This window comes from Neolamprologus multifasciatus, chromosome 14, assembly GCF_963576455.1.
Source record: "Neolamprologus multifasciatus chromosome 14, fNeoMul1.2, whole genome shotgun sequence".
In the NCBI taxonomy this organism is placed as follows: Eukaryota; Metazoa; Chordata; class Actinopteri; order Cichliformes; family Cichlidae; genus Neolamprologus; species Neolamprologus multifasciatus.
Window position 1 is genome coordinate 2,707,364 of NC_140452.1, and position 23,674 is coordinate 2,731,037.

Sequence of the window (23,674 nt, forward strand, 5' to 3'; positions counted from 1 at the left end):
TATGCTGCAATAGACGTAGGCTGCCGGGGGATTCCCATGATGCATTGAGTTTTTCCTTTCCAGTCACCTTTCTCACTCACTATGTGTTAACAGACCTCTCTGCACTGAATCATATCTGTTATTAACCTCTGTCTCTCTTCCACAGCATGTCTTTATCCTGTCTTCCTTCTCTCACCCCAACCAATCACAGCAGATGGCCCCGCCCCTCCCTGAGCCTGGTTCTGCTGGAGGTTTCTTCCTGTTAAAAGGGAGTTTTTCCTTCCCACTGTCACCAAAGTGCTGCTCACAGGGGGTCATATGATTGTTTGTCTGTATTATTGTAGGGTCTTTACTGTACTTTATAAAGTACTCTGAGGCGACTGTTTGGTGCTATATGAGTTAAGTTGAATGAAATTATTAGAAACATTTGTCATGTTTAATATGAACATCCACCTCAGGAAAATGACATGTATAATGGGAAATAAGAAAAAGCAAACGTCCATTTTGCAAAACACTTTGCGTTCACATACAGTTTTCATTTTATTTAACAAATTGACTTTTGTACTGTTCAGGTTTCCCCATTCTTCTCTTAACTTGAAATTTCTAAAGTATGGTGCCTCGTTTGGTAAAATTGGAAAGGAGCTCTGTTGCACAGCACATCACCAGGACTGAGCTGCCAGCCATGCAGGATCTTTATAGGCAGCGCTGCATGAGGAAGATGCGGCGGATCTCTCTGATCCCAGCCACCCCAGTCATAGACTTTTCACACTCCTGCCGTCCAGCAGGCAGTTCAGGAGCATTCAGACCCGCACTAGCAGACACAGAGACAGTTTTCACCCAAAAGCCATCAGACTGCTGACATTCCATACACACTCACTACCATTACAGGACTCTGCACACTTCAACAAATGCCACTTAAATGCTCATTGCACAACCTGTAAATACCAACTTGTCTTAAATTCTCTAATATTTAATACTTTTTTCTCTCCTTTTCTCCTTTGCATTGTTATTATTATTATTCCTGTTAATTTCTGTTAGTTTCTTCTTAATATAACTGCACACTCTCTATATGCTCATGTAAAGCTGAGCAGCACAAGCCAAAGAATTTCATTATGGATAAATGTGGCTACACTGTTTATCTGTACATGACAATGAAACTTGAACTTGTTCTACAATTATTGCTCATAAAGCTGGCGTCAGGTGGGCAAAAATGTACCGGAAATTAATTGGAAATTAAGGTTTTACCTTGAATTTTAAACCGTTTTTCTAAACCCCAGAGCATATTAATCATATCAGAGAATGCTGTGAAATATTTAAAGAACAACATGGACACTAACAAATGAAAACAAAGGTTTTGTTCTTTTGTTCCGCTTCATGTGAAGCTTTTATTTTATTAACTAGCCGGAAATGAGGAGCCCTGCCTCTGCCGGTCTCTGTGAACTTCCGTGTAACTTAGAAAGAAAATTCTGGGCTTTCGCCCAGCTTCTGTCGGCCTCCAGCGGTGATCTGGCGTTATTGTCGCTAACGTTTGGCCTCGGTGTGGGAAATTATACACGACTCCGGAGAGAGCTCAGCCGCACCAGCCATAACAGGCAGGCAGTGTGTGTGACAAGTCCGAGTTGGAGGCGCTATCCGCCGGGAAGCTAATAGCCTCCAACAGCGGGCAGACAGATGGCCGTGTGGCTCTTTGAGCGTTAGCTGTCAGCATGGAGGACGACAACGGACTCGACGGAGACCTGAACGCCAACGTCAGGTGTCAGAGGACCGGCGACCCGAAGCTTGACAAGGCGGTGCAGCACTGGTTAGCCTGGGACAGGGTGAGTCTGTGCCCGTTAGTCAGAAAGCCAAGCCGGGTGTAAGCAGGGAGCGCTGCACCAGACTTCGCTGACAAATCCGTCGATTAATATATCACCACTTTTGGGCAGGGACGTGTCACAGAAACATGTTTATGAGTTATGTTTTATAGATCATTGTAATTGTGTGGAGAAATCGGCATACAAACTGATCCATGAAGCAGCACTGTTTGCCATTAAACATAAACTTCATACAGCCTGAAGACGGGAAGCCGGTGTTGCAGCAGGTCTGAACTATAACAGTCATTTTAAGACTTTAGGTTGAAACTGTGAGCCGAATGAACAAGTAGAATGAGCTAGCCCCCCAAAAGTCTAGTAAGACGTATTTCCTTCTTGAATTATTTTCCGAAACAATAAAGTAAAATGATCAGTTTTTAAAGGGGAGTTGTGGTGGCGGGAAGCGAGTCTGTCTCCGGGTCAGAGGGTGTGTGGTGGCCGCAGTGCGGAGCTGCAGGTCGGCTGGCAGGAGCACCGCGGCTGCTCGGCGCATGATGGAGATTACCTTTGTGGGTTACCGGAAGATTAACCGGCAGCGTGACTCAGCAGATTGAGTCAGAAAGGCCTTTCCAGTCAATAAACATTCATCCATGGGTGAATATTGATCCTTTACTCATCTTTATTCAGGAACCAGGTCACTGTGAGCTGCTGGATGATGCTCAGATCCAAACACATTTTAAAGCCAACATGTTTTACAACCATTTTAACTTTAAATGCAAATGAAAAATAAGCTTTGTGCCACCTCCTCATCCATACGTGGTCACTTCTGGCCCCCAAACCAGCATGGTGGGACCAGATTCATTAAAATGTGGAACCAGAAGGTGACCCCAGGTGGGGTCCATCCTTTTTGTACAGTTTTGGAAGAGACAGCCCATTTATGACATCTAGCAGGAAATTATTGTTGTAATGTGCACAGTGAGAAAAACCTGGGTGTGTGATGACAGCTGTGATGCTGGCTGAGGATTTGGATCTGGGAATAGGTCACCATGGGTCACTGGTTCAGGCTGGTGTAGCAGAGTCCCGTCTGCAGAAGAAGGCAGAGCGAGGACTTCTCTAAAACACCTCAGCACCTCGCTGGTTCATCCTGTTGCAGAACAAAGACGTGGTGCAACGTTGTGCAAGAACTACAACTGTTTGTGAGCAAGACCTGCCTGTGCTCGTTATTGCTAACGTCTCGCTTCAGAAAGGTCAAAGGTTAATCCCAGCCACACCGTTTTATACTTGCTGTTTGAAGCTTTGGTCATGTTCAAGAAGAAACCCGGAGCTACGCTGCTTGGCAGGAGACCAGAGGAAGTCCACTGTGACAGTGTTTCAGACTGGACTGGGTTTGAACCCCCCCTCGCTCCCCAGTGTCGCCCTCCCAGTGTTCAGAGCTGTGTGGTCTGTAAAGGTCACGGCTGCCTTGAACTGCGCTTTAAATGTCAGCAGCCGGGAAAAGATTCCCACTCGCTGTTTGGACTCTATCTTTATCCTGTGTGCAGAGAAACATGAATGAGGTCCATCCTTCGGCCTCTCGGGGCATCAGCTGCACATCAGCCGATGCTCCGAGGCCCGTGAGCCTGCAGGGACGCCTTCGCTCAGAGTGCGTCCTCGTGAAGACAGGAAGTGAGCACCCCACCACAGAGTACAGCAAACATGCACCGGGCAAATATGTGTGATATTTTATCACCCACAGAGTGTGACCTCAGGTGATCATCTTAATCTCATTTAATGTTTTTAACGAAACCTCTGTGAAGGTTCAGCTTCCTGTGTTTGTGCCTGTCGGAGATTAGTGCAGTCGTCGTCCTCTCTGCACATTTCCAGCAGGCCACAGATGCAATAATCATAATCTGTGATCCACGTGTCACAGCGGAGGGTCAGGAAGGATTCGGCCTTCATCAGCCTGTTAGAGCGTTTAACCGTCTCACGGAGTTCCTGTTCTGTACAAATAAATATCTGCACTGAAGGTTTCCTCACACCTGACAGGTTCCTGAGGCGTTCCCACGCTCAGCTTCACAGTATGCTTCAGGTTTGCATCAGGTCCACTGAACGCCCTCCACCCTCTGAGGGACGTGACCTCAAATGGGTTGTCATATCTCTCTTCGACGTGTTTAAGTGACGATACGAGGGCCAGGGCCGCCTGTCCTTACTCCTGTGTGTCTGTGAGCACACTGCACGTGCTCAGTCTGTGAGGCGAGGCCGAGCAGGCGAAGGCTTTGGACAAGTGTGTTTATGAAGGGACAGCTCACCTGAGCCAGGTGATGTGACCGTGTTCACCTGGACTTCCACAGGTGTTTATGACGGCCGTGCAGTTTAGTTTGAATGCTTAGAGAAGCATGAAAAGGTCATCATGTCCTCACCACGGGGACGGGACGTCTGCCCTGAATCGGCTTCAGTGATAACACAGAGTGTGTGTGTGTGTGTGTGAGAGCTGCTGTGAGTTGAGGGTGTGGTTTTACCTACGCAGGTGTGGTCAGAGGTGTGATGGTTTTCCATGCTGTGCTGCAGAACCAGCGGACCCGGGCTCAGGTGGAGTCTCTGGTGGGGGCGGGACGTGTCGATGACCTGAGGCGGAGACTCTGCAGCAGGATGAGTTTCGGCACTGCCGGGCTTAGAGCGCCGATGGGAGCGGGATTCAACCGGATCAATGACCTCACCGTCATCCAGTCCACACAGGTGAGAGAGAGGGAGGAAACATGGCCGGCTCAGGTAGGCCGACGTCTGACCCGAGCCACTTCCTGTTTCCTTTGCAGGGCCTGTACTCCTACCTGTGCAAGTGTTTTGCAGACTTCAGCAGCAGAGGCGTCGTGGTGGGCTTCGACACCAGAGGACAGGAGGAGAGCGGCTGCAGCAGCCACAGGTGGCACACAGACACACACACAGACACACACAGACACACATGCGCTGACGACACAGATGACCATCACCACTGTGCAATATTTAATTTATGTGCAATCTTTCAGGCATTTTTCTTTCAAATTCGTCATTATTTACTGAACTCTTCCACAGCAGCATTTTTCATTTCTCTTTGATATTTGGGCTGATTGGGACCTGATGAATGTAAAAACAAAGAATTACCAGATTTTTTTTATTTTTTTTTTACCTGATTTTTGTTTCTAAGAAAAATGAGAGCCACATGTGAGGATATTTGTTTAAAATGTCGATAGAACAGTAGCAGCATAACGTCCTCGTGAGTGGATATCAGGCCCTTGTAGAGCAAAATTGAGTATTTTGGTCTAAATAACCCAAAATGTGATGTCCACATATGTGGACGCCAGGTCCTAGGAGGTTAAAGGTCAAACAGGTTTGACTCTGACTGCCTTTTACAAAATGAACGAGTGCAGATTTACCCCAGTCTGTCTAATGGAGGAGAGCGCCCTCTAGTGTTTACAGCAGGTATAGAGATGTTTGGACTGCACCACTTACCCAGCCAGCATTTCAAAGACGCCAGGTCCTAGGAGGTTAAAGAACATATTTATAAATGTTTTCAATGTTTTGTTTTCTTTGGATATTTTCTGACATAATTTCCTGATTTTAAAAACTGTAAAAATGTTAAAGAATCAGGATTTAGTGTTGTTGTTTTTTTATGGACAAACATCTGAGTTTATGAAGCAGAGTTCACTTTCAACCTGTGTGTGTGTCTGTGTGTGTGTGTGTATGTGTGTGTCTGTGTGTGCGTGTGCGTGTGTGTCAGGCTGGCGAAGCTGACGGCTGCTGTGCTGCTGAGCAGAGACGTCCCTGTGCATCTCTTCTCCTCCTTCATCCCCACGCCGTACGTGGTGAGGAAACATTAACGCATCACTTCCTGCATGCAGCCGGCTGCTCGCTGTGAGTAGGGATGGGTATCGAAACCCGGTTCTTGTTGAGAACCGGTTCCCACTGTTTCAATTCCTTGGAATTGTTTGCCATTTTTACAAACGATTCCCTTATCGATTCCAGTCGCCCCGAATGACGTCACCACGTTGCGGAGCGTCATTTACCTGGCAGAAAACATGGCGCCTAAGCGGCTCAAACACTAAAAAGTTTGTTTATACTTTACGAGAACAGATGACAACAGGGCAACTTGCAATACTTGCAAAGTAGATATTTCATTTAAGGGAGGAAACACTACGAATATGCAAAAGCATTTGCTCACAAAACACGATGACCTTAAATGAATGTCGTGTTTTTAATTCTGGACTCGTGAATCTCAGCCCAGCAGCAGCGCTAACGTTTGCACGTCCTCTCCCGTTAATGCGGCAGGTAAATAATCAACTAACAGTGCAGATTATGTTAGCGCGATCTGCCTTATTACAAAACCTGCCATTACTGTGCGTTTAGGTGACCATGATGAGAGAGACAGACAGAGTCTGGCTCAGATGCTGGCAGTTCTCGCTGCAGTCTACCGTAGCGTCTCCTTTCAGGCCAGGATAGACGAATGTCACCGAGCAGTGACTCAGTTTGTGGTCAAAGGCTTGCAGCCGTTTGCCACAGCAGATGATTTTCGGTAAGTGAATGTGTTTAATTGTAGGCAGGGACATTACTGGATATTCTTGTGTAATTGCTACAGAAGAATATTTATTTTATTATTTTACATTTACAATGTTTTTCCTGGGGACTCTGTGACGCCCCATTGAAGAGCCGTAGGCTGTGGATCTCTTAAGATCTCACTGTTGGGTTTGTAAGGCCATGTTACTCCTAAATTTCTATCTTGTTCAAAGAGAAGATATAAAACAAAGTTCTGAGCTAATCGACCTTAGTGTTCTCATTTTTAAAAAAGAATCGATAAAGAATCAAAACTGGAATTGGAATCGTGAAAATCTTATCAATACCCATCCCTAACTGTGACCTCACTAACGTTCACGCTGTCACGTTGTCCGGGCTGTAATGAATGAGCCGATCTCATCGGCGCCAGCAGCAGCCTGACAGCTGACGGTGTCACAGATATTTAAACACTTATTAAACCGAACGTTCGCTGAAGGATGAAGCAGTTTCGCACTGAGCGCGCTCTGTTCTTCTTTGGCAGCCTTACGCTGTGAAGAAGCTGGGCGCTGCAGCTGGAGTGATGATCACAGCGTCGCACAATCCAAAAGAAGACAACGGATACAAGGTCAGTAAGGGCACGTTCGCAGCTGTGCCTCAAATGGGAAGTAAAAGTTAGGAAGCTCTGCTGCAGACTGAGCTGGGTGCGCGTACGCCCCCTGCAGGTGTACTGGTGTAACGGCGCCCAGATCACCTCGCCTCACGACAAAGAGATCCTGCGATGTATAGAGGAGCAGCTGGAGCCCTGGAGCGCCTCCTGCTGGGACGTAGGGCTGGTGGATCGCTGCTCCCTGAGGACCGACCCCCTGACCCAGATCAACAGCTGCTACATGGATGAGCTCGCCTCCCTCTGCTTCCACAGGTAAGCCCAGCTGTTCCTCCTCTCGGTGCACTCCACACGGACGCCGATGGTTCTTCTACAGCGCATTTTCGATGCCTCAGTGATTTCTGTCCAACTCGTACTCTGATTCATAGCATCACAGAGACACCTGGGGTTCGTATGTTGCCTAAGGGCATTTGGGCAGCAGGGATTGTACCACCAACCTTCTGATTAGTAGATGCCTGCTCGTGTGAACAGTCGTTTATAGTTTCCTCATTTTCACAGCCTGTGTTGTTCTGCTGATGTCAGCTGTTTGCCAGCAGTGATTGAGTGAAAACGGAGGACGCTGTTTTTCTCCGTGATGAGTTCAGGTGTTTCACGAGTCTGCAGTTCGTCAGACCACCTGCTGTTTGCACTGCTGAGCGTTCACAGCGGAAACGATCATTTCTTTTTCAGGTTTAAGTGTAAAATCAGTGACGCTATCGTTGGCGTTGTCGGCTTGGACGTGGTGATGTCACAGTGAGGTGGTCTGACCTGCTCTTTTACGTTTCACGGCGTGATCGTTAAGAGTGACACGTTCCCCTGATGTTCTGCCAGGATGTGAACGTATCAGGACGTCAGAAAATGTTGAACTTTGACCTTTAAAATGACCCCGAGCACCAACATGTTTCCTGATGCGTCTCAGGGACCTGAACAGCAGCTCCCCGCTGAAGTTCGTCCACTCCTCCTTCCACGGCGTCGGCCACGCCTTCGTGCAGCAGGCCTTCCGGGTGTTCGGCTTCCCTCCACCGATCGCCGTCCCGGAGCAGAAAGACCCCGACCCCAACTTCTCCTCGGTGCGCTGTCCCAACCCCGAGGAGGGAGAGTCCGTGCTGGTGGGTCGGGTTCCCGTCTCATTCGCTCACGAATGACTGAATCCTGTCGTTCGCTTATCCGATGTTTTGTTTTCCAGGAACTTTCTCTCCTTCTGGCAGAGCGGGAAAACGCCCGCGTCGTCCTGGCGACAGATCCTGATGCTGACCGGCTGGCTGTAGCAGAGAAGTCTGACGGGTATGTTTGCTCAAAGGCACTTCAGAGCTGAAAGTATTTGGCGGCGCTGCAGGTTCACCTGGTCTAGTTTACCTGTGTTTCAGGTGTGGCTGGAAGGTGTTCACAGGTAACGAGCTGGCAGCCCTGCTGGGCTGGTGGATGTTCTTCACGTGGAAGGAGAACCACTCTGAACCGGCAGACGCTCGGAGCATTTGCATGTTGGCGACCACGGTGTCCTCGAAGATCCTGCAGGCCTTCGCTCGCGTCGAGGGGTTCCACTTTGAGGTCAGACGCTCGGGCATTAGCGAGCACGCCAGTGTCTGGAAGTAAGACGATGATGGTTCCTCTGTGTTCAACAGGAAACTCTGCCAGGCTTCAAATGGGTCGGGAACAGAATCCACGAGCTGTCCCAAACAGGAAGCAGAGTCATCTTCTCCTTCGAGGAGTCCATCGGTAAAGTTCGCTGTGACGTTTGGCGTGGAAACTGAACAGTTAGCAGTGTTTCCTGTCTGATTTAAATTGAAAGTATGTGATTACACAGCAGTGGGGAGTAGACTTCATCACAGTTAAGGATAATACACCCACTGTGATCATCGTCAGTGCCCTGCACCAACAGAGCAGCTCCCTGTGTTGCTGCTCAGTCCTTTACAGTATAAAGGCCCTTTGATGGTTGTTTGATTATTGGAAGGGAAACTGTCAGGTGTCTCTTCATCTCTTCAGGGTTCCTCTGTGGGGACGCAGTCCTGGATAAGGACGGCGTGAGCTCGGCGGCGGTCGTGGCTGAAATGGCCGCTTACCTTCACAACAAGCACCTAAGTCTGAGCCAACAGCTGCACAACATCTACCAGACGTAAGACGGCAGGGCGGCAGGGCACCGCTCTAACATCACGATCACAGCTTGTCATTTAATGTCGAGCCGTGTGACGTTTACTGACCCGCTTCAAGTGAAAAAGATTCTATGCTGGACTTTATTGCGTGTCCCTTAATGCCCACAGTTTGGTCCACACACTCACACACACTCGCCAAATCAATTCAATTTTATTTACACAGCGCCAAATCACAACAACAGTCGCCTCAAGGCGCTTCATATAAGGTCGACCCTACAATAACACATGCAGAGAAAAACCCAACAATCATATGACCCCCTATGAGCAGCACTTTGGCGACAGTGGGGAGGAAAAACTCCCTTTTAACAGGAAGAAACCTCCGACAGAACCAGGCTCAGGGAGGGGTGGGGCCATCTGCTGTGATTGGTTGGGGTGAGAGAAGGAAGACAGGATAAAGACATGCTGTGGAAGAGAGACAGAGGTTAATAACAGATATGATTCAATGCAGAGAGGTCTGTTAATACATAGTGAGTGAGAAAGGTGACTGGAAAGGAAAAACTCAATGCATCGGGTGATATGGTACTACAAGGTCATTAAGATAAGATGGGGCCTGATTATTTAAGACCTTGTATGTGAGGAGCAGGATTTTGAATTCTGGATTTAACAGGGAGTGTGCAGCCAATCAGGATGCAGAACACAACGTGCTGTAAAAAACAAAACAAAGAAAGAAAGCATGCAAAATTGCAAAACAAAAAATCCGCAACAGCGAGCCCATGAAAGGTGAACCGCGTTATAGCGAGGGACAACTATAATCCTTTGAAGAACATCTCAACAAAACTTCTACTGAAACTACATTGGACAGAAAAATGTGCTCTTATTTTGACAGTCATCCTCAGTGTGACTTCCTGTCTGTAGGTACGGCTATCACGTGTCTAAAACCTCCTACGTCGTCTGTAACGACCCTCCCACCATCCAGAGGATCTTCGGCCGCATCAGAAACTTTGACGGCAGCGGCTCGTACCCGAAGACATGCGGCGGCGTCCAGATCGTTCATGTCAGAGACGTTACCACGGGATACGACAGCAGTCAGCCTGACCTCAGATCTGTGAGATGCCGTTTTGTTCTTCCTCGAGTTCCTCCTGTTCAGTTCAGGTGTGTTCAGGTGTGTTCTCCCGTGCAGGTTCTTCCCGTGTCCAGGAGCGGTCACATGATCACCTTCACGCTGCAGAACGGCGTCGTGGCCACGCTGAGGACAAGCGGCACCGAACCGAAGATCAAGTACTACACAGAGTTCTGCGCGGTGCCAGGGCAGAGGTCGGCTCCTCACTTCTGTTTGTCTGTGATGGAGATGAAATGTTAGTGCCGGCTCTAGACCCACTTTTTGCCGCGGTAAAGTTAGGCACACCCAAATTTTTCAACCGCATCGCTGAACACCACAGTTTTACATGTGTACTTTTTTTTGGGGGGGGGGAACTGCTGTCCATACAGACACTATTGATTTGTAAATGATCAACTAACAATCTTGTCAACACAAAGTTCTTTATTTGGAGCTCAGTTCTACAAGAAACACTCGTGACTGAAAAAGTGTTTAAAGTGCTTCGACACTCTTTGGCACTTCTGCTCACGAGGGCTGAGTATCATCACTGATTTCTATAATCCATTCGACTCGATTCAGTTTTGCCTCAAACAGTCAGAAATATTATAATTCTGATCATCTATCAGCACTGATACATGTGAGACTTCATCAGAGGCCTTTGTGTCAAAGTCACTGAGGATCAAACAGAAAAACATGAAGCAGATTTTCTTGGCCTTCTGAAATTTTCCATAATTTTAAAAAGTATAAATTTCTTCAGTATCGAACAGCAGAACTGAGGCTTTCTTGTCCGAGGTCTTTTAAGTATAAAAAACCCCCAAACAAACAAAAGTTAAAACCACAGCGCTGTAAACAACAGACTGGTGGGTAATAAGCAAATGAATAAAGAAAGCTGTAAACAGAGATTTGAGACGGGAAACTGTTCCTGAGGTACAGAGAGAGCTGTGCAGGAAGTGATTTTTATCGTGGAAGCAAAACAGCAAAAGTCAGAGGGAGTTAATGACGATGTTTATCAAATGTGAAGCGTAGTTTGGATCTTCTTATGCTGCTGGTTCAGTGAATTTTGGTTGTTGAGAGATAAAACCTGAAGAATCCAGCTCAAAAAAAGAGGTAAATACAAAGCACGGACCCGCCGACGCATCAGCGAGCTGTCGGCTCTGTCTGCACACACATACACTCATGCTGTGTCCCATTTCAGGGTCTGCACGCTTGAAGTACGCATTTTAAGTGCGGTTACGTCACCGCCACGCGACGTTGGCTGTCCCAATTCGAAGTGTACTTCAAATGCATACTCCAAATGCGCCGTCGATTTCCCCAAATATCAAGCGTGGTCCGGTGCACGCTTCGTGGTCCCATATATCCCACAATTCATAGCGCGGCGGTGGGTGTGGATAATTTTGCCGCAAAATACGGCAGAAGGGAGCGGCCAAGAGTGAACTGTCAAAAGTAAGTACTGAATATGACGTCACTTATTTATGTGAGAATGTTTAATAACGAAGAACATTAAAACATTGCTGTTGGCCACATGTCGGCAAAGTTATGTGACATTAGTGATGTTTGTACTTTCAGCATTAACTTGGTTTTAAAGCCTCTACTTCTAAATATACATGTAGTCGACCTTAATCTTACAGAGAATCTGATGATTTTATGGATAATTAAAGTCAGTCATATATCCACAAACACAACAAGCTGAAAGTCAGTGATATATATATATATATATATATATATAGATATATATTTACATTACCATAGTGAGATGACTTTAGTCTCATGAACAACATTAACTAATTATTATTTACTAGCTAATCTTAAATGACTGTTCAGTACAGAAATGAAGCCCTTGAATCATGTTTTACAGTCCTGTGGTCTCAGCCTCAGATACTCAACTAATCAAAGTGATGTCATGACAAAAATGATTGACCAACAAAACATTTTTCTCCTTCATTTCTGTCACACAAAGCTGTATGTAACGTGTCTTGCGGTTAGTATCATGGTTGCTAGGCAACCTGAACAGCGCGACGAAGCATATACCGTCCCATTTCAAACGCCTCTCACTTCCGCACTTCTCGTACTTATAGTACGCACCGTACGTAGTACGCGTAGTGCGCGAACTTCAAGCGTGCAGACCCTGAAATAGGACACAGCCACAGACTACAGGAATATCTGGACCACGACCAATCAGAGAGGTCCCGCCCCTGACTAGCTCTGATTGGTTTAGACCACGATATAACGCGTGTCTGTTGTTAACAGACAATGTAATAAACCATCATTGTTAAAAAGCTTACTTACAAGGAGAACACATTGGCTGTGTCCAAATTCATGGGCTGCGTCCTCCTGAGGACCCGGCCTTCGCGGTCTACGTGGGTCCTCAGAAGGTCGGGTAGGCCGGAAGTAAACGGCTGTGAAATGGGACGGTCCAGCCTTCAGATTAGCGTCACCGCTGTCTCAGCCGTCTGCTCCTTGCTATCTAAAATATAACAGGACACTGGCGTAAACTCTCGACCGTCTCACACTTCTGTTTAATCAGTTTTCTGTTTGACGTTTATTCAGCTGTGTGAAAACTAGAACTTTAATCTCAGCCAAGCCGATTTACTCAGGAACAAATCAAACAGTGAAAAAAGCCCAACAATAACATTTTTAGGTTGTCTAAGTGACTTGTATATTACGTTTAACCTGAGTAGCGATGATCCGCGGTAATCTGAACACGAGGTGCCGGGAGTTGTGCCGTTCTCAGCGGCTTCAGTGACTCTCGAGCTCTCGGCTATCGAGCTGGTGGGTAACAGACGTCTCCGAAAACGTCGAAGCACTTTTGCAAATATGCGATATCTTGATAAACCGAGCAGATATTTGATGTTTACACAGCTACTTTCTGCCTGAAAATGTGTTAAAAGTTTATTTTGTGACCCAGAAAGATTAGTATGAGTAATTTTAAAACGTGGTAGCAGCCGCCATTGTTGGAAACTGGAGTTTGGCTGAGCCGCGCTATGAATTCTGGGATATGGTGGGCCACGAAGGACACACCCGACCCATCCTTCAAATTCGGGGAAAAGGAGGACGCATTTGTTGGCCGCATTCGGAGGAGTCTACGAATTTGGACAGCCTTCGGCGCTGTGACGTAATCGGCCTACAAATGCGGCCTCAGGAGGAAGCAGCCCATGAATTTGGACGCCCCCTTTATTAAACCAGAGACGAATTCTCGTACAGTTGCTCCAAATATAACATGTTTGTAGATCAGAGGCCACGCCTCCAACCCCAGAGAGCTTCACTGGGACTTTGTGAATATTGTAGTTGCAAAGGAGGCCACCTCCAGGCCACCTCAACAGAGCAAATGTGACGAGATAAAATCCCAGATGGACGTAGGATTTTTAAGACGCCGTTTGGTCCAGTTAATGTTGAAAGTATTATTCAAAGAGCTGAAATCAATAGCTGTCGACAACAACATCTGTGGATGTGATGAGCTTCATTCTCCACAGGAACGGAGCTATCACCAAGACTGAGCAGCACAAACAAGACCCTCAGCCCCCCTCACACAGCTGTTAGGAACATTTTGGGTTTTATATGGAATAAGATTTAAATTCAAAGCTCAAATGTCCTGTCCGTGTGTATTCCTACACAAGTTACAGTTTTTCCCTGGAAGACCAGAAACGCAGGTCACAACACACTCGTTCACCGGTAAAAGTTGTTGAGATTAAGTCCTGTCCTGGAGGAAGCCAGCATGCTGCCAGTCGCACTTCCACAGCGTGTCTTTTCTCCCGCCCTCTCTGAGCCAGAGGTTTCTTCCTGTTAAAAGCAAGTTTTCCCTTCCCACTGTCGTCACAGTGCTTGGTCGTAGGGGGTCATTTGATTGTTGGGTTTTTCTCTGTATGTGTTATTTTGGGCTCTACCTTACGATATGAAGCGCCTTGAGGCGACTGTTGCTGTGATTTGGTGCTTTATAATTAACACTGATCTGGATTGTGGTCTGCCAGCTGACTGATGGAGCTTTCTTTCCCTGCAGTGCTGATGCCTTCGTCTGATCTGTGAGCTCAATAACTGTGCTGCTAACAGCAGTTTCAGACGTTTCAGAGAAACATGCACCACAAGAAAGTTTGATAGAGCTGCGACGTTTGTAGTTCTGACACGTTTGTTAAAAAAGCACCAAATTTATTTAGAGCATACAGGATAAAGTCCAAGAATAACCTACGTCAGGTCCTAATGTCACTCTAACAAACTTCATGTGTGAACTCATGATGTGTGGGCGGGGCCTCTGTGACATCATCACCCTCTCTGCGTTGCAGCGAGGTGTCCACCCTGGAGGAGGAGCTCAGGAAGGTCACCGCTGCCCTGGTGGATGAGTTCCTGGAGCCCGAGAAGAACAACCTGATTCGCCGCCTGGTGTAGCACTGCCTGCTCGTACCTGCTTACCGTTGATGACATCACATCCTGTCATGTGTGAATCAGAGCAGCAGCTGCCTCACTCTGGTGTTGGTGAACTATGAACCCTGAAGAGATTCAGCGAGCGAGTCTTCGTGTGATTGGCTGTGATGGAAGCTCCTTATGACAGACCTGACGTGGTGTTTGTGTGTGAGAAACATTTAAATCTTATTTTAAGATTCTTTTCATGTTCTGGCAACAAAGCAACAAATTAATTTTCTTTAAAACAAAAAGTCTGACCAAAGGACAAAATGAAAAAGATCAAAACTAAATATCGAAACAGGACACGAGCAGAGCTCAGCAGCAGTGCATTCTGGGAGTTGGCTCTGAATATTCTTTTTGTTGTTGTTGTTGTTGTTGTTGTTCAGCCATCTGTTCTTTTCAACCAAATTTAAATGAATAAAATTGGCAGGCAGGTCAATTAAGTTATTTTATTTATTTTTGTGTAAAAATGCCAAATATTTGTTGTACCTTTAATTATTTGTGACAGTAAAATCTGCTGTTTTTTATTTTTATCCAGTTGTTGATGTTTTATGTTAAACAGATCGTAGAAGCAGCTGTTGCTGATATTTATTTTAAATATTGGTGAGAAATAAAACAGAGCCGAGTTTGTTCTGATGTCACGTTGACTGTTCGTTGGCCTGAGGTAATTTATTTTTCTACTCAAGAAGATTAAAGATGTTTATGTGCGAGGAGGAGCTGCTGTTTCTGCAGATGCTTTTATTTTGTTAAAGAAATGGTTGACGACAGCGTGATGCCTCATCTGTGTATTACTGTCGCAGCTTCTCGTACTGAAAATGAAATAAAAATACTCCTAATGTGGTTTTCTGATTACCTTCTCTCTCCAGCTCTGTTGAATTTGAGCCGTGAAGGATTGAACAGGATCCATGTTGATGTGATTTGATTGGTAAGGAGACGTGAAGAGCACATGGACATCCTGATGATAATGAATTACAGTAGTCCAGCTTAGAAGTATTAAATGCATGAACTAGTTTTTTCATGGAGGACCACAAGAGCCACGCGCATCGAAATAAAGAATTCATTGCTTAAATAATGAATTTTAGAATAAATTCTGCATTTGTAAATTCATTTTTGAATTCCACATTAATAAAGTGATTTTCAAATTGCTTTTAAAAATGGTGATTCCACTCCTCATTTCAAAATCCATTTCCCTTTCCTGTTTACTCAAGGATTAACTTTTGGATTAGCAGTTGGATTAACAACTTCATTTTAAAAATCCTGCTGCAAATTAGCCACACCGTGGGATGTAAGGAGCTCTCTGATTGGTTGGACAGACACAGGCTGTCTGCCAGGATTTTTCTAGCTCATAGCTTTGCCCTGGTAGGAAGCGTGTGCTCGTACAAAGGCTGTTCAGCCTCGGGATTTACACTCGGCTCGACATGGATATGTGAAGAATGAAGGGACCCTGCAGCGAAACGGAGAGCCCAACCTCTAACTGTGCGAAACCAGAGGAGAGACTGAGCTGAGCTCCAAGGGCGTTGCAGAGTTCCTTCCAGACACGTGACTGCGGCCCCCTGTCTGAAATGATGTCGAAAAACGTGGTTAGTCAGGAGCCAGGCGGTCTCTAGTGCAGCGGGGAGCTTAGTGAGGGCGACTAAGTGAGCAGCTTTAGAGAAGCGATCGATAATGGTGAGGATGACTGAGTTACCAGACGAGGTGGGCAGACCAGTGAGGAAATCAACAGCAATGTGTAACCAGGAGCGACTTGGAGTCAGAGGCTGGAGGAGACCGAAAGATGGTTGATGGACATTTTTGTTTTGAGCGCAGGTTGGGCAGGCGGCAGTGTATTTGCGGACATCCTTAGCGAGAGATGGTCACCAAGCGAAGCGTTGAAGAAAGGTGATAGTGCGGTGGACCCCAGGGTGGCAGGTGAACTTTGCAGTATGAGCCCAATGTAGCACTCGTGACCTTACTGACGAGGGGACGAAGAGTAGCCCTGGAGGGCCCGTTCCCAGATCTGGTTCAGTCTGTTGAGCCTCTCTAATCGCCAACTCGATCTCCCAGGTCAGGGCCCCAATAACACACGTGGGAGGAAGAATGGGGGAGTCCTGAGCTGTGTCTTCGGAGGCGGTGAATTGGCGTGAGAGAGCGTCGGGTTGACATTACTGGAACCTGGTAAATCTGGTAAAGAACAGGGCCCGCCTGGCTTGCCTGGCGTTGAGTTGTTTAGCTGACCGAATGTACTCCAAGTTCTTGTGGTCAGTCCACGTCACAAATAGCTGGGCAGCGCCCTCCAGCCAGTGATGCCACTCTTCCAGGGCGAGCTTGATGGCCAGTAGTTCTCGATCTCCCACGTCATAGTTTCTCTCTGCGGGGGAGAGGCGGTGAGACAAGTACATGGATGAAGCTCACCGCCCCACTCCCGCATCTGTGGCGTCCACCTACACGATGAGCTGTTGGCTGAGGTTGTGTTGGACGACGATGGGTGCCGAGGCAAAGCGTTCTTTCAGGTGAGTGAAGGCCTGTCGAGTTGGTTCATCCCAGCAGAAAGGAACCTTGGGTAAAATGAGACGATTCAGTGGCAAGGCAAGTTTGCTATAGTCGCGGATGAAACGGTGGTAGAAGTTTGCAAAACCCAGAAAACTTTGGAGTTGCCGCCATTATTGGAAACTGGAGTTTGGCTGGGCCGCGCTATGAATTCTGGGATATGGTGGGCCACGAAGGACACTCCCGACCCATCCTTCAAATTCGGGGAAATGGAGGACGCATTTGTCGGCTGCATTCGGAGGAGTCTACGAATTTGGACAGCCTTCGGCACGTCGCTGTGACGTAATCGGTCTACAAATGCGGCCTCAGGAGGAAGCAGCCCATGAATTTGGACACAACCATGGAGAAAAACATGCCTAGTGCTCCCCGGACTCGTGATACGGCAGGACCGTCATAAAACCATGTGACGTCATCACCGCAGCAAACAGTAAGAACAAAGTGGAACTTATCGGCAGACATTACCAGTGACTGGAATATAAGGAGACTTTCGGACATGAATTTTTCGTTAAATGGGGTGTTCGTAAGTCGGGGTTCCACTTTATATATATATAACCAATTATTAGAGATAAGTTTATCATATTTAAGATCAAAGAATTAATTAATGGCAGGACTTCTTTGAGCAGTTTTGTAGGAATGGGGTCTAAAAGACACGTTGATGGTTTGGAGGAAGTAATTATTGAAGTTAACTCAGAAAGATCAATTGGAGAAAAAGAGTCTAACTTAACATCAATGGTACTAAGAGTAGCTGTAGATAATATTACATCTGTGGGATGATTATTGGTAATTTTTTCTCTAATGATAAAAAATGTATTTCTTTTGATTTTATTAGTTTTAACTGAATTCTATCCACATATTTTGGTTGACTTGAACAGAAGATTAGAAAATAACTTCATCTTCCTATGTTTTCTTCATGTTTGATTTCATTAACATGGCTTAGTTTTTCCTGAATGTCCCAGTCAGGTGGGTGAACCTGTGGAGCATCCTGGACCTGATCTGCTGCAGGTTCAAGCCATAGATGATGGGATTGACGGGGGGTGGGACCACCAGGAACTGAGCAGCTAATGCATTCTGCAGTGCCTTCATTGTACTGCCGCCACTGTAACGAGAGTACATGGTATCAAACATCAGTGAGGTGCTGAAGACCAGCAGTGTACTGAGGTGCGGCAGACACATCTGCATGAATTTCCTGCGGTCGGCTTGAGATCTGACGGCAGCTCGTATCAGGTGGACGTACGACGCCATGATTAGTGCAGTCTGTGACAGGTGTGAAAACATCAACATGAACGCATAGATATTGTTGAGGGTCGAGTCAGAGCATGACAGTTTGACCACCTCCCAGTTAGTGCAGAATATCTTGGGGATGTGGCGTCCGCAGAGCGGCAGCCTGGCGGTCAGGACGGCGCCCACGACCGTTTCAAAAACTGAGAAGCACCAGGTGAGCATCAGAAGCTGGGCTACCTTCTGAGCTGTCATCAGCATCCGGTTCTGCAGTGGTTTGCAGATGGCGATGTAGCGGTCATACGCCATGACAGTGAGACTGGTGAACTCAGAGAAAATATAACTATAAGTGACAAACATCTGACCCAAACAGGCCGCGTACGTGATGACATAAGAGTTGGTCAGAAGGTCATGAAGCAGCTTTGGGTAGAAACTCGAAGCTCCACAGATCTCATTAAAACAAAGGCTGCACAAGAAGATGTAGATTGGCTCGTGGAGCGTTTTATCCAGGCCGATGGTGATGATGAGGGTCAGGTTTACAGACACGGTGAAGAGGTACGACATCAGAGCGAAGGCAAATGAGGCATGAGGAAAAGAAGCACTTTACATCTGTGCAATGAAGCTGGACTCAGCAACTCATTTAATAAACAGCAGAAACCGTCTGAGGCGCTGTCAGTCTGCTCTCACTGAGGCAGAATCTGTTACACCCTTAACTGTGAAACAGTCAAACTGAGACAACTTCAGGTCATCAGCACAGATTCCTCATCAACAAGAGCAAGTCAAATGACAGCAGCAGTCATCCTGTAAGAGGGACAACAAACATCAGCTTCACAGAGCAGTGTGAAGGTGTCTGTGATCCACACGGGAAGCTGCTCTTATACACCTGACAAAGGGACGGACAGGTGGAGAGAGAAATCTGCTGACGCCACGCCCTCCCCTCATGAACATGCCCAATAATAGAAAAACAGTATTGTTAAATTCTGGGAAGCCAACTGTTCAACTGGGGCCCAAAACCTTTTATAGTAAAAGTTACGTATTTAGAGTTTATTCCTGCAGATTCCAGGAAGGAATCAGTATAAGATTACTAGCAACCACCACAACTGGCTTCATTAAATGTGGAGAAGTACTCTGATTCCCTCTCAAATGAAGGAACACCTTACCCTGTCTCTAAGGAAGAGGACAGCCCACAAGTTGCATCACCTGAACCCTGTTGTATGCCAACCCTGGCGGAAGGTACAACATAAATGCTACGGCAAGGGGGAGCCAGAACGCCATGTCAGGGGGAGATATCATCACCCCCACCCGAGATTGGGTACCAATCCCCAAGTGCGATAGGAGAAGTAACCATCACAGTGGCAGATATCCAAGAAAGGGTCTCCAGTATGAAGAGTTGGACAGCACGAGGCCCTGACATGGTCCACGAGTGTCTGGCAGCACAAATGAATCAGCTGCTAGTTGAGGAGAGACACCCGGAATGGCTAACCGAAGGCCGGACAGTCCTGATCCTCAAGGACCCCCAGAAGGGACCGGTCCCCTCCAACTACTGACCAATAACCTGCCTCAGCACCACGTGGAAGCTCCTGTCAGGCATCATATCGGCTAAGATGAACAGGCACATGGGTCAATACATGAGCGGGACACAGAAAGGGATCGGCAAGAATACCAGAGGTGCAAAACACCAGCTACTGGCAGACCAAGCAGTCAGCCGAGACTGCAAGACCAGACTGACCAACCTGTGCACTGCCTGGATTGATTACAAGAAGGCCTATGACTCAATGCCCCACAGCTGGATACTGGAATGCCTAGAATTGTACAAGATCAATGGGACCCTAAGAGCCTTCATCAGGAACTCAATGGGGATGTGGCGTACAACACTAGAGGCCAACTCCAAGCCCATAGCACAAGTCACCATCAAGTGCGGGATCTACCAAGGAGATGCTCTGTCCCCACTGCTGTTCTGCATAGGCCTGAACCCCCTCAGTGAGATCATTAACAAGACTGGCAACGGATACCGACTATGGAACGGAGCAGTTGTCAGCCACCTCCTGTACATGGATGACATCAAGCTGTATGCCAAGAGTGAACGAGACATCGATTCACTGATCCACACTACCAGGATATCGGGATGTCATTCGTGCTGGAGAAGTGTATTCGGATGGTAACAAAGAGAGGGAAGGTAGTCAGAACTGAGGGGATCGAGCTACCAGAAGGCAACATTGCAGACATAGAGGACAGTTACAAGTACCTGGGGATCCCGCAGGCGAATGGGAACCATAAAGAGGCTAGGAAAGCTGCAACCACCAAGTACCTGCAAAGGGTCAGGCAAGTCCTGAGGAGTCAGCTGAACGGTAAAAACAAGATCCGGGCCATCAACACGTACGCCCTGCCCGTGATCAGGTACGCTGCTGGTATAATTAGTTGGCCAAAGGAGGAGATAGAAGCATAGCTGGACTGGCCATCGGGCATACCGGGCATTTGCCCGGTGGTCTGCTGGCGATTTTTTGTTTTTATGGGCCAATCGATTTTTTTTTTTTTTTGGAAGGGTATAAATAATGAAAGGTGTTGGATTGGCCAATTGGTCATGATCGACTCTGGGCTGGACCAATTACAGCTGGGGAAGTCGGATGCACCCTCCCCCTTGTTTAGCAATCTTATAGGCCATCCATCGGCTCTTTGTTACTTCGGAAACATGGCTTAAACAATTTCCATGATGTAATCCGATAACAACCGATCTCTTTACCCGTCAGCTTCCCGTGGCTGTCATGCAACAGGTGTTGTGCCAAAAAGTGATTTCCAATGTTTGCGTGTATATTTTATGTGTAATATCTATGTTGGTAAATAGACTTCGGTGAACAGCGTTTACAAAGGGGCTATATATGGAATTAAAAAATTATCTGTTTTTTCAAGTATCTTTACAACTCTGTGTTATTGTACTTACATTATAACCAATCCGCTCCTTTATCCCCACTTTAAATATTTTTACAGAACTATTGTAATATTTGAGCCATTTCTGCTGTCCAACTACTTCTTACAAAAGACATTTTTAATGTTAATTAGACTTTTTTGTCACTGCCAAAGACTGATTGCGGCTTTTACCTTGTTACACTAATGTTGTTTGTAGCTCAATATGACTTTATGTCATCCATGAGGGATGCATTTGACATATGTTTCACACATTATAGCCCAACAAGTTACTTATAGCAATTTAAATACGAGCAATCAGTTTTTGGCAGACAATCACTTTTTGGCACAACACCGGCTATTGCAGTTAATAATACAACAGCTTCTTGCCATTTTTTGTGTTTCTTTTTATCGCTGAGTAACTGAGTAACTGAGTTCAATTGAAAGCCTGCATGCGCTAGTACCGCTTGCCACAAGTTCCCAGAATCCTTTGCGGTTTTACCCCTGAATGACGTCACATTTTTGGTGGGCCGGTCTCTAGTCAAAATGCCCGGGCTGATTTTTTGTCCCAGTCCAGCCCTGGATAGAAGCCACTGACATCAAGACAAGAAAGCTCCTTACCATGCATGGAGGGTTTCATATAAACATTTAAGATGATAAATTTAAACCTCAACAGGAAGTAATCAGAATCAGAATCAGAATACTTTATTGATCCCTGGGGAAAGTTATTTTTTTGTTGCAGTGCTCCATTATAAACCAACATTAACAAGACAGACAATACGCTAACTAAGAATAGTACAATATATACATATACATATATACAAAGTCACTCATTAATAAATAGCTGGAAAAGAAACGTGTAGTTGTAGCAGTAACCAGTGTGTTAGATGGATGCGTTGTACAGGGAGATGGCCACAGGCAGGAATGATTTCCTGTGTCGTTCAGTGGTGCTTTTCGGTAATCTCAGTCTCTCACTGAACGAGCTCCTGAGACTGACCAGCATGTCATGGAGTGGGTGGGAGGTGTTATCCAACATTGTCTTTATCTTGGAGAGCATCCGCCTCTCCGACACCACCTTGAGGGAGTCCAGCTCCAACCCCACAACATTACCGGTCTTACGGATCAGTTTATCGAGTCTGTTGGCATCTGCGACCCTCAGCCTGCTCCCCCAGCATGCAACAGCATAGAGGATCGCACTGGCCACAACAGACTCGTAGAAAATCCTGAGCATTTTCTGGCAGATGTTGAACCTCAGTCGCCTCAAAAATAGAGACGACTCTGGCCCTTCCTGTAAAGGGCTGTGGTGTTTTTAGCCCAGTCCAGTTTATTGTCAATGTGAACTCCAAGGTATTTATAGTCCTCCACAATGTCAACACTGACCCCCTGGATTGAAACAGGGGTCAAGTGTTTCCTGGTCCTCCTGAAGTCCACGATCAGTTCCTTGGTCTTTGCCACGTTGAGCTGCAGATGATTCTGCTCAGTGATGGGAAGGAGTCGACCACAGCCCGGTGCTCTGTCTCACCATCCCTGCTGATGCATCCAACCACAGCAGAGTCATCAGGAAACTTCTGAAGATGGAGGTCTCTGTGCAGTGGCTGAAGTCTGTGGTGTAGAGGGTGAAGAGGAAGGGGGAGAGGACAGTCCCCTGTGGTGCCCCTGTGTTGCTGATTACCTTGTCAGACACACACTGTGGGAGACGTACATATTGTGGTCTTCCTGTCAGGTAATCAACAATCCAGGACACCAGAGAAGCATCCACCTGCATCGCCGTTAACTTATCACCCAGGAGGGTCGGCCTGATGGTGTTGAAAGCACTAGAAAAGTCAAAAAACACATCAGATGGGTGTAGACACGATTGAGCAGGTAGATGATGGCGTCCTCAGTTCCGTTTAATCAGTAATTAATTACTGGTTACTTTTTTCAAGTAACTTGACCAACACTGCTTGTTACAAGTGTTGGGCAAGTTACTTTGAAAAAGTAATTAATTATAGTTATAGTTACTCTTCAAAAATGTAACTGAGTTAGTAACCAAGTTATAAGATTCTAAAAGTATTTAATTACTTTAAAGTAACTATTAACTTACTTTAAAAAATATCTAACCGTCTGGGGGTCCAGGGTATAATTGGCCATTTTTAACCACTTTTGATGTTTCCTCTATTTCACCTTTAAAAACTGTTTACTTTGCCTTGTTTGGTATCATTGTTTTCAGCACAACCTCACGTGTCTGAATTTACAGTTAATTTAAATTATTTGTGCCACTCCAAATATTTCTGTGCACTATAAAGGAAACATCACAGCCTGATACCTGCAGCTCTGACAGCAGCAGGTGTGTCACTGCTGTTTCTACCTGGAGACAGCAGTCGCCTCATTGTTCTGACACACAACACAAAACTATCCACAACACTACACACTAACTACACAAGACAACACATTAACTACACACTGCAAACACGCTAAACGTCACAAATCTCTCACCTCTCAAAACTCTCTCTCTCTCTCGCTGTCACTAAAACTTCCCCCTCTTACTAAACAATCA

The 23,674-nt window shown here is 46.4% G+C and overlaps 2 protein-coding genes across 6 annotated transcripts; one reads left to right on the forward strand and one right to left on the reverse strand.

The window, feature by feature from the left end:
• The first annotated feature begins 1,402 nt into the window (after positions 1 to 1,402).
• On the forward strand, positions 1,403 to 15,342 carry pgm2l1 (phosphoglucomutase 2-like 1). Of its 5 annotated transcripts, none has more exons than XM_085131362.1 (14): positions 1,405 to 1,796; positions 4,276 to 4,484; positions 4,562 to 4,668; positions 5,503 to 5,587; positions 6,814 to 6,897; positions 6,995 to 7,191; positions 7,835 to 8,024; positions 8,102 to 8,199; positions 8,283 to 8,463; positions 8,538 to 8,631; positions 8,899 to 9,028; positions 9,921 to 10,110; positions 10,186 to 10,360; positions 14,376 to 15,342. In XM_085131362.1, exons 2-14 carry the CDS (start codon positions 4,293 to 4,295, stop codon positions 14,459 to 14,461), a joined length of 1,809 nt encoding a protein of 602 aa, XP_084987488.1. In that variant the 5' UTR covers positions 1,405 to 1,796; positions 4,276 to 4,292; the 3' UTR covers positions 14,462 to 15,342. The 5 variants fall into 5 exon arrangements, with proteins under 5 accessions (XP_084987489.1, XP_084987488.1, XP_084987487.1 ...); XM_085131361.1 differs by having other exon boundaries at positions 1,408 to 1,796; positions 4,317 to 4,484; positions 10,186 to 10,394; XM_085131359.1 differs by having other exon boundaries at positions 1,408 to 1,796; positions 4,317 to 4,484.
• A 2,563-nt stretch (positions 15,343 to 17,905) lies between these two features.
• LOC146502953 (olfactory receptor 1-like) lies at positions 17,906 to 19,512 on the reverse strand. The gene is made up of 2 exons (XM_085131120.1): positions 19,460 to 19,512; positions 17,906 to 18,838 (listed from the first exon to the last, which is right to left on the reverse strand). Exons 1-2 carry the CDS (start codon positions 19,510 to 19,512, stop codon positions 17,953 to 17,955), a joined length of 939 nt encoding a protein of 312 aa, XP_084987246.1. The 3' UTR covers positions 17,906 to 17,952.
• Positions 19,513 to 23,674: the final 4,162 nt, after the last annotated feature.

Bases quoted from the DNA above. Each gene is read 5' to 3' on its own strand.
- LOC146502953 (XM_085131120.1), bottom strand. From the start codon at position 19,512: ATGGCGTTCTGGCTCCCCCTTGCCGTAGCATTTATGTTGTACCTTCCG. The intron at 18,839-19,459 runs GTTGGCATACAA...ACAGATGTAAAG, and splicing joins ATGTTGTACCTTCCGCCAGG to TGCTTCTTTTCCTCATGCCT.
- pgm2l1 (XM_085131359.1), top strand. From the start codon at position 1,686: ATGGAGGACGACAACGGACTCGACGGAGACCTGAACGCCAACGTCAGG. The intron at 4,485-4,561 runs GTGAGAGAGAGG...TTTCCTTTGCAG, and splicing joins CCGTCATCCAGTCCACACAG to GGCCTGTACTCCTACCTGTG. The intron at 8,200-8,282 runs GTATGTTTGCTC...CCTGTGTTTCAG, and splicing joins GTAGCAGAGAAGTCTGACGG to GTGTGGCTGGAAGGTGTTCA.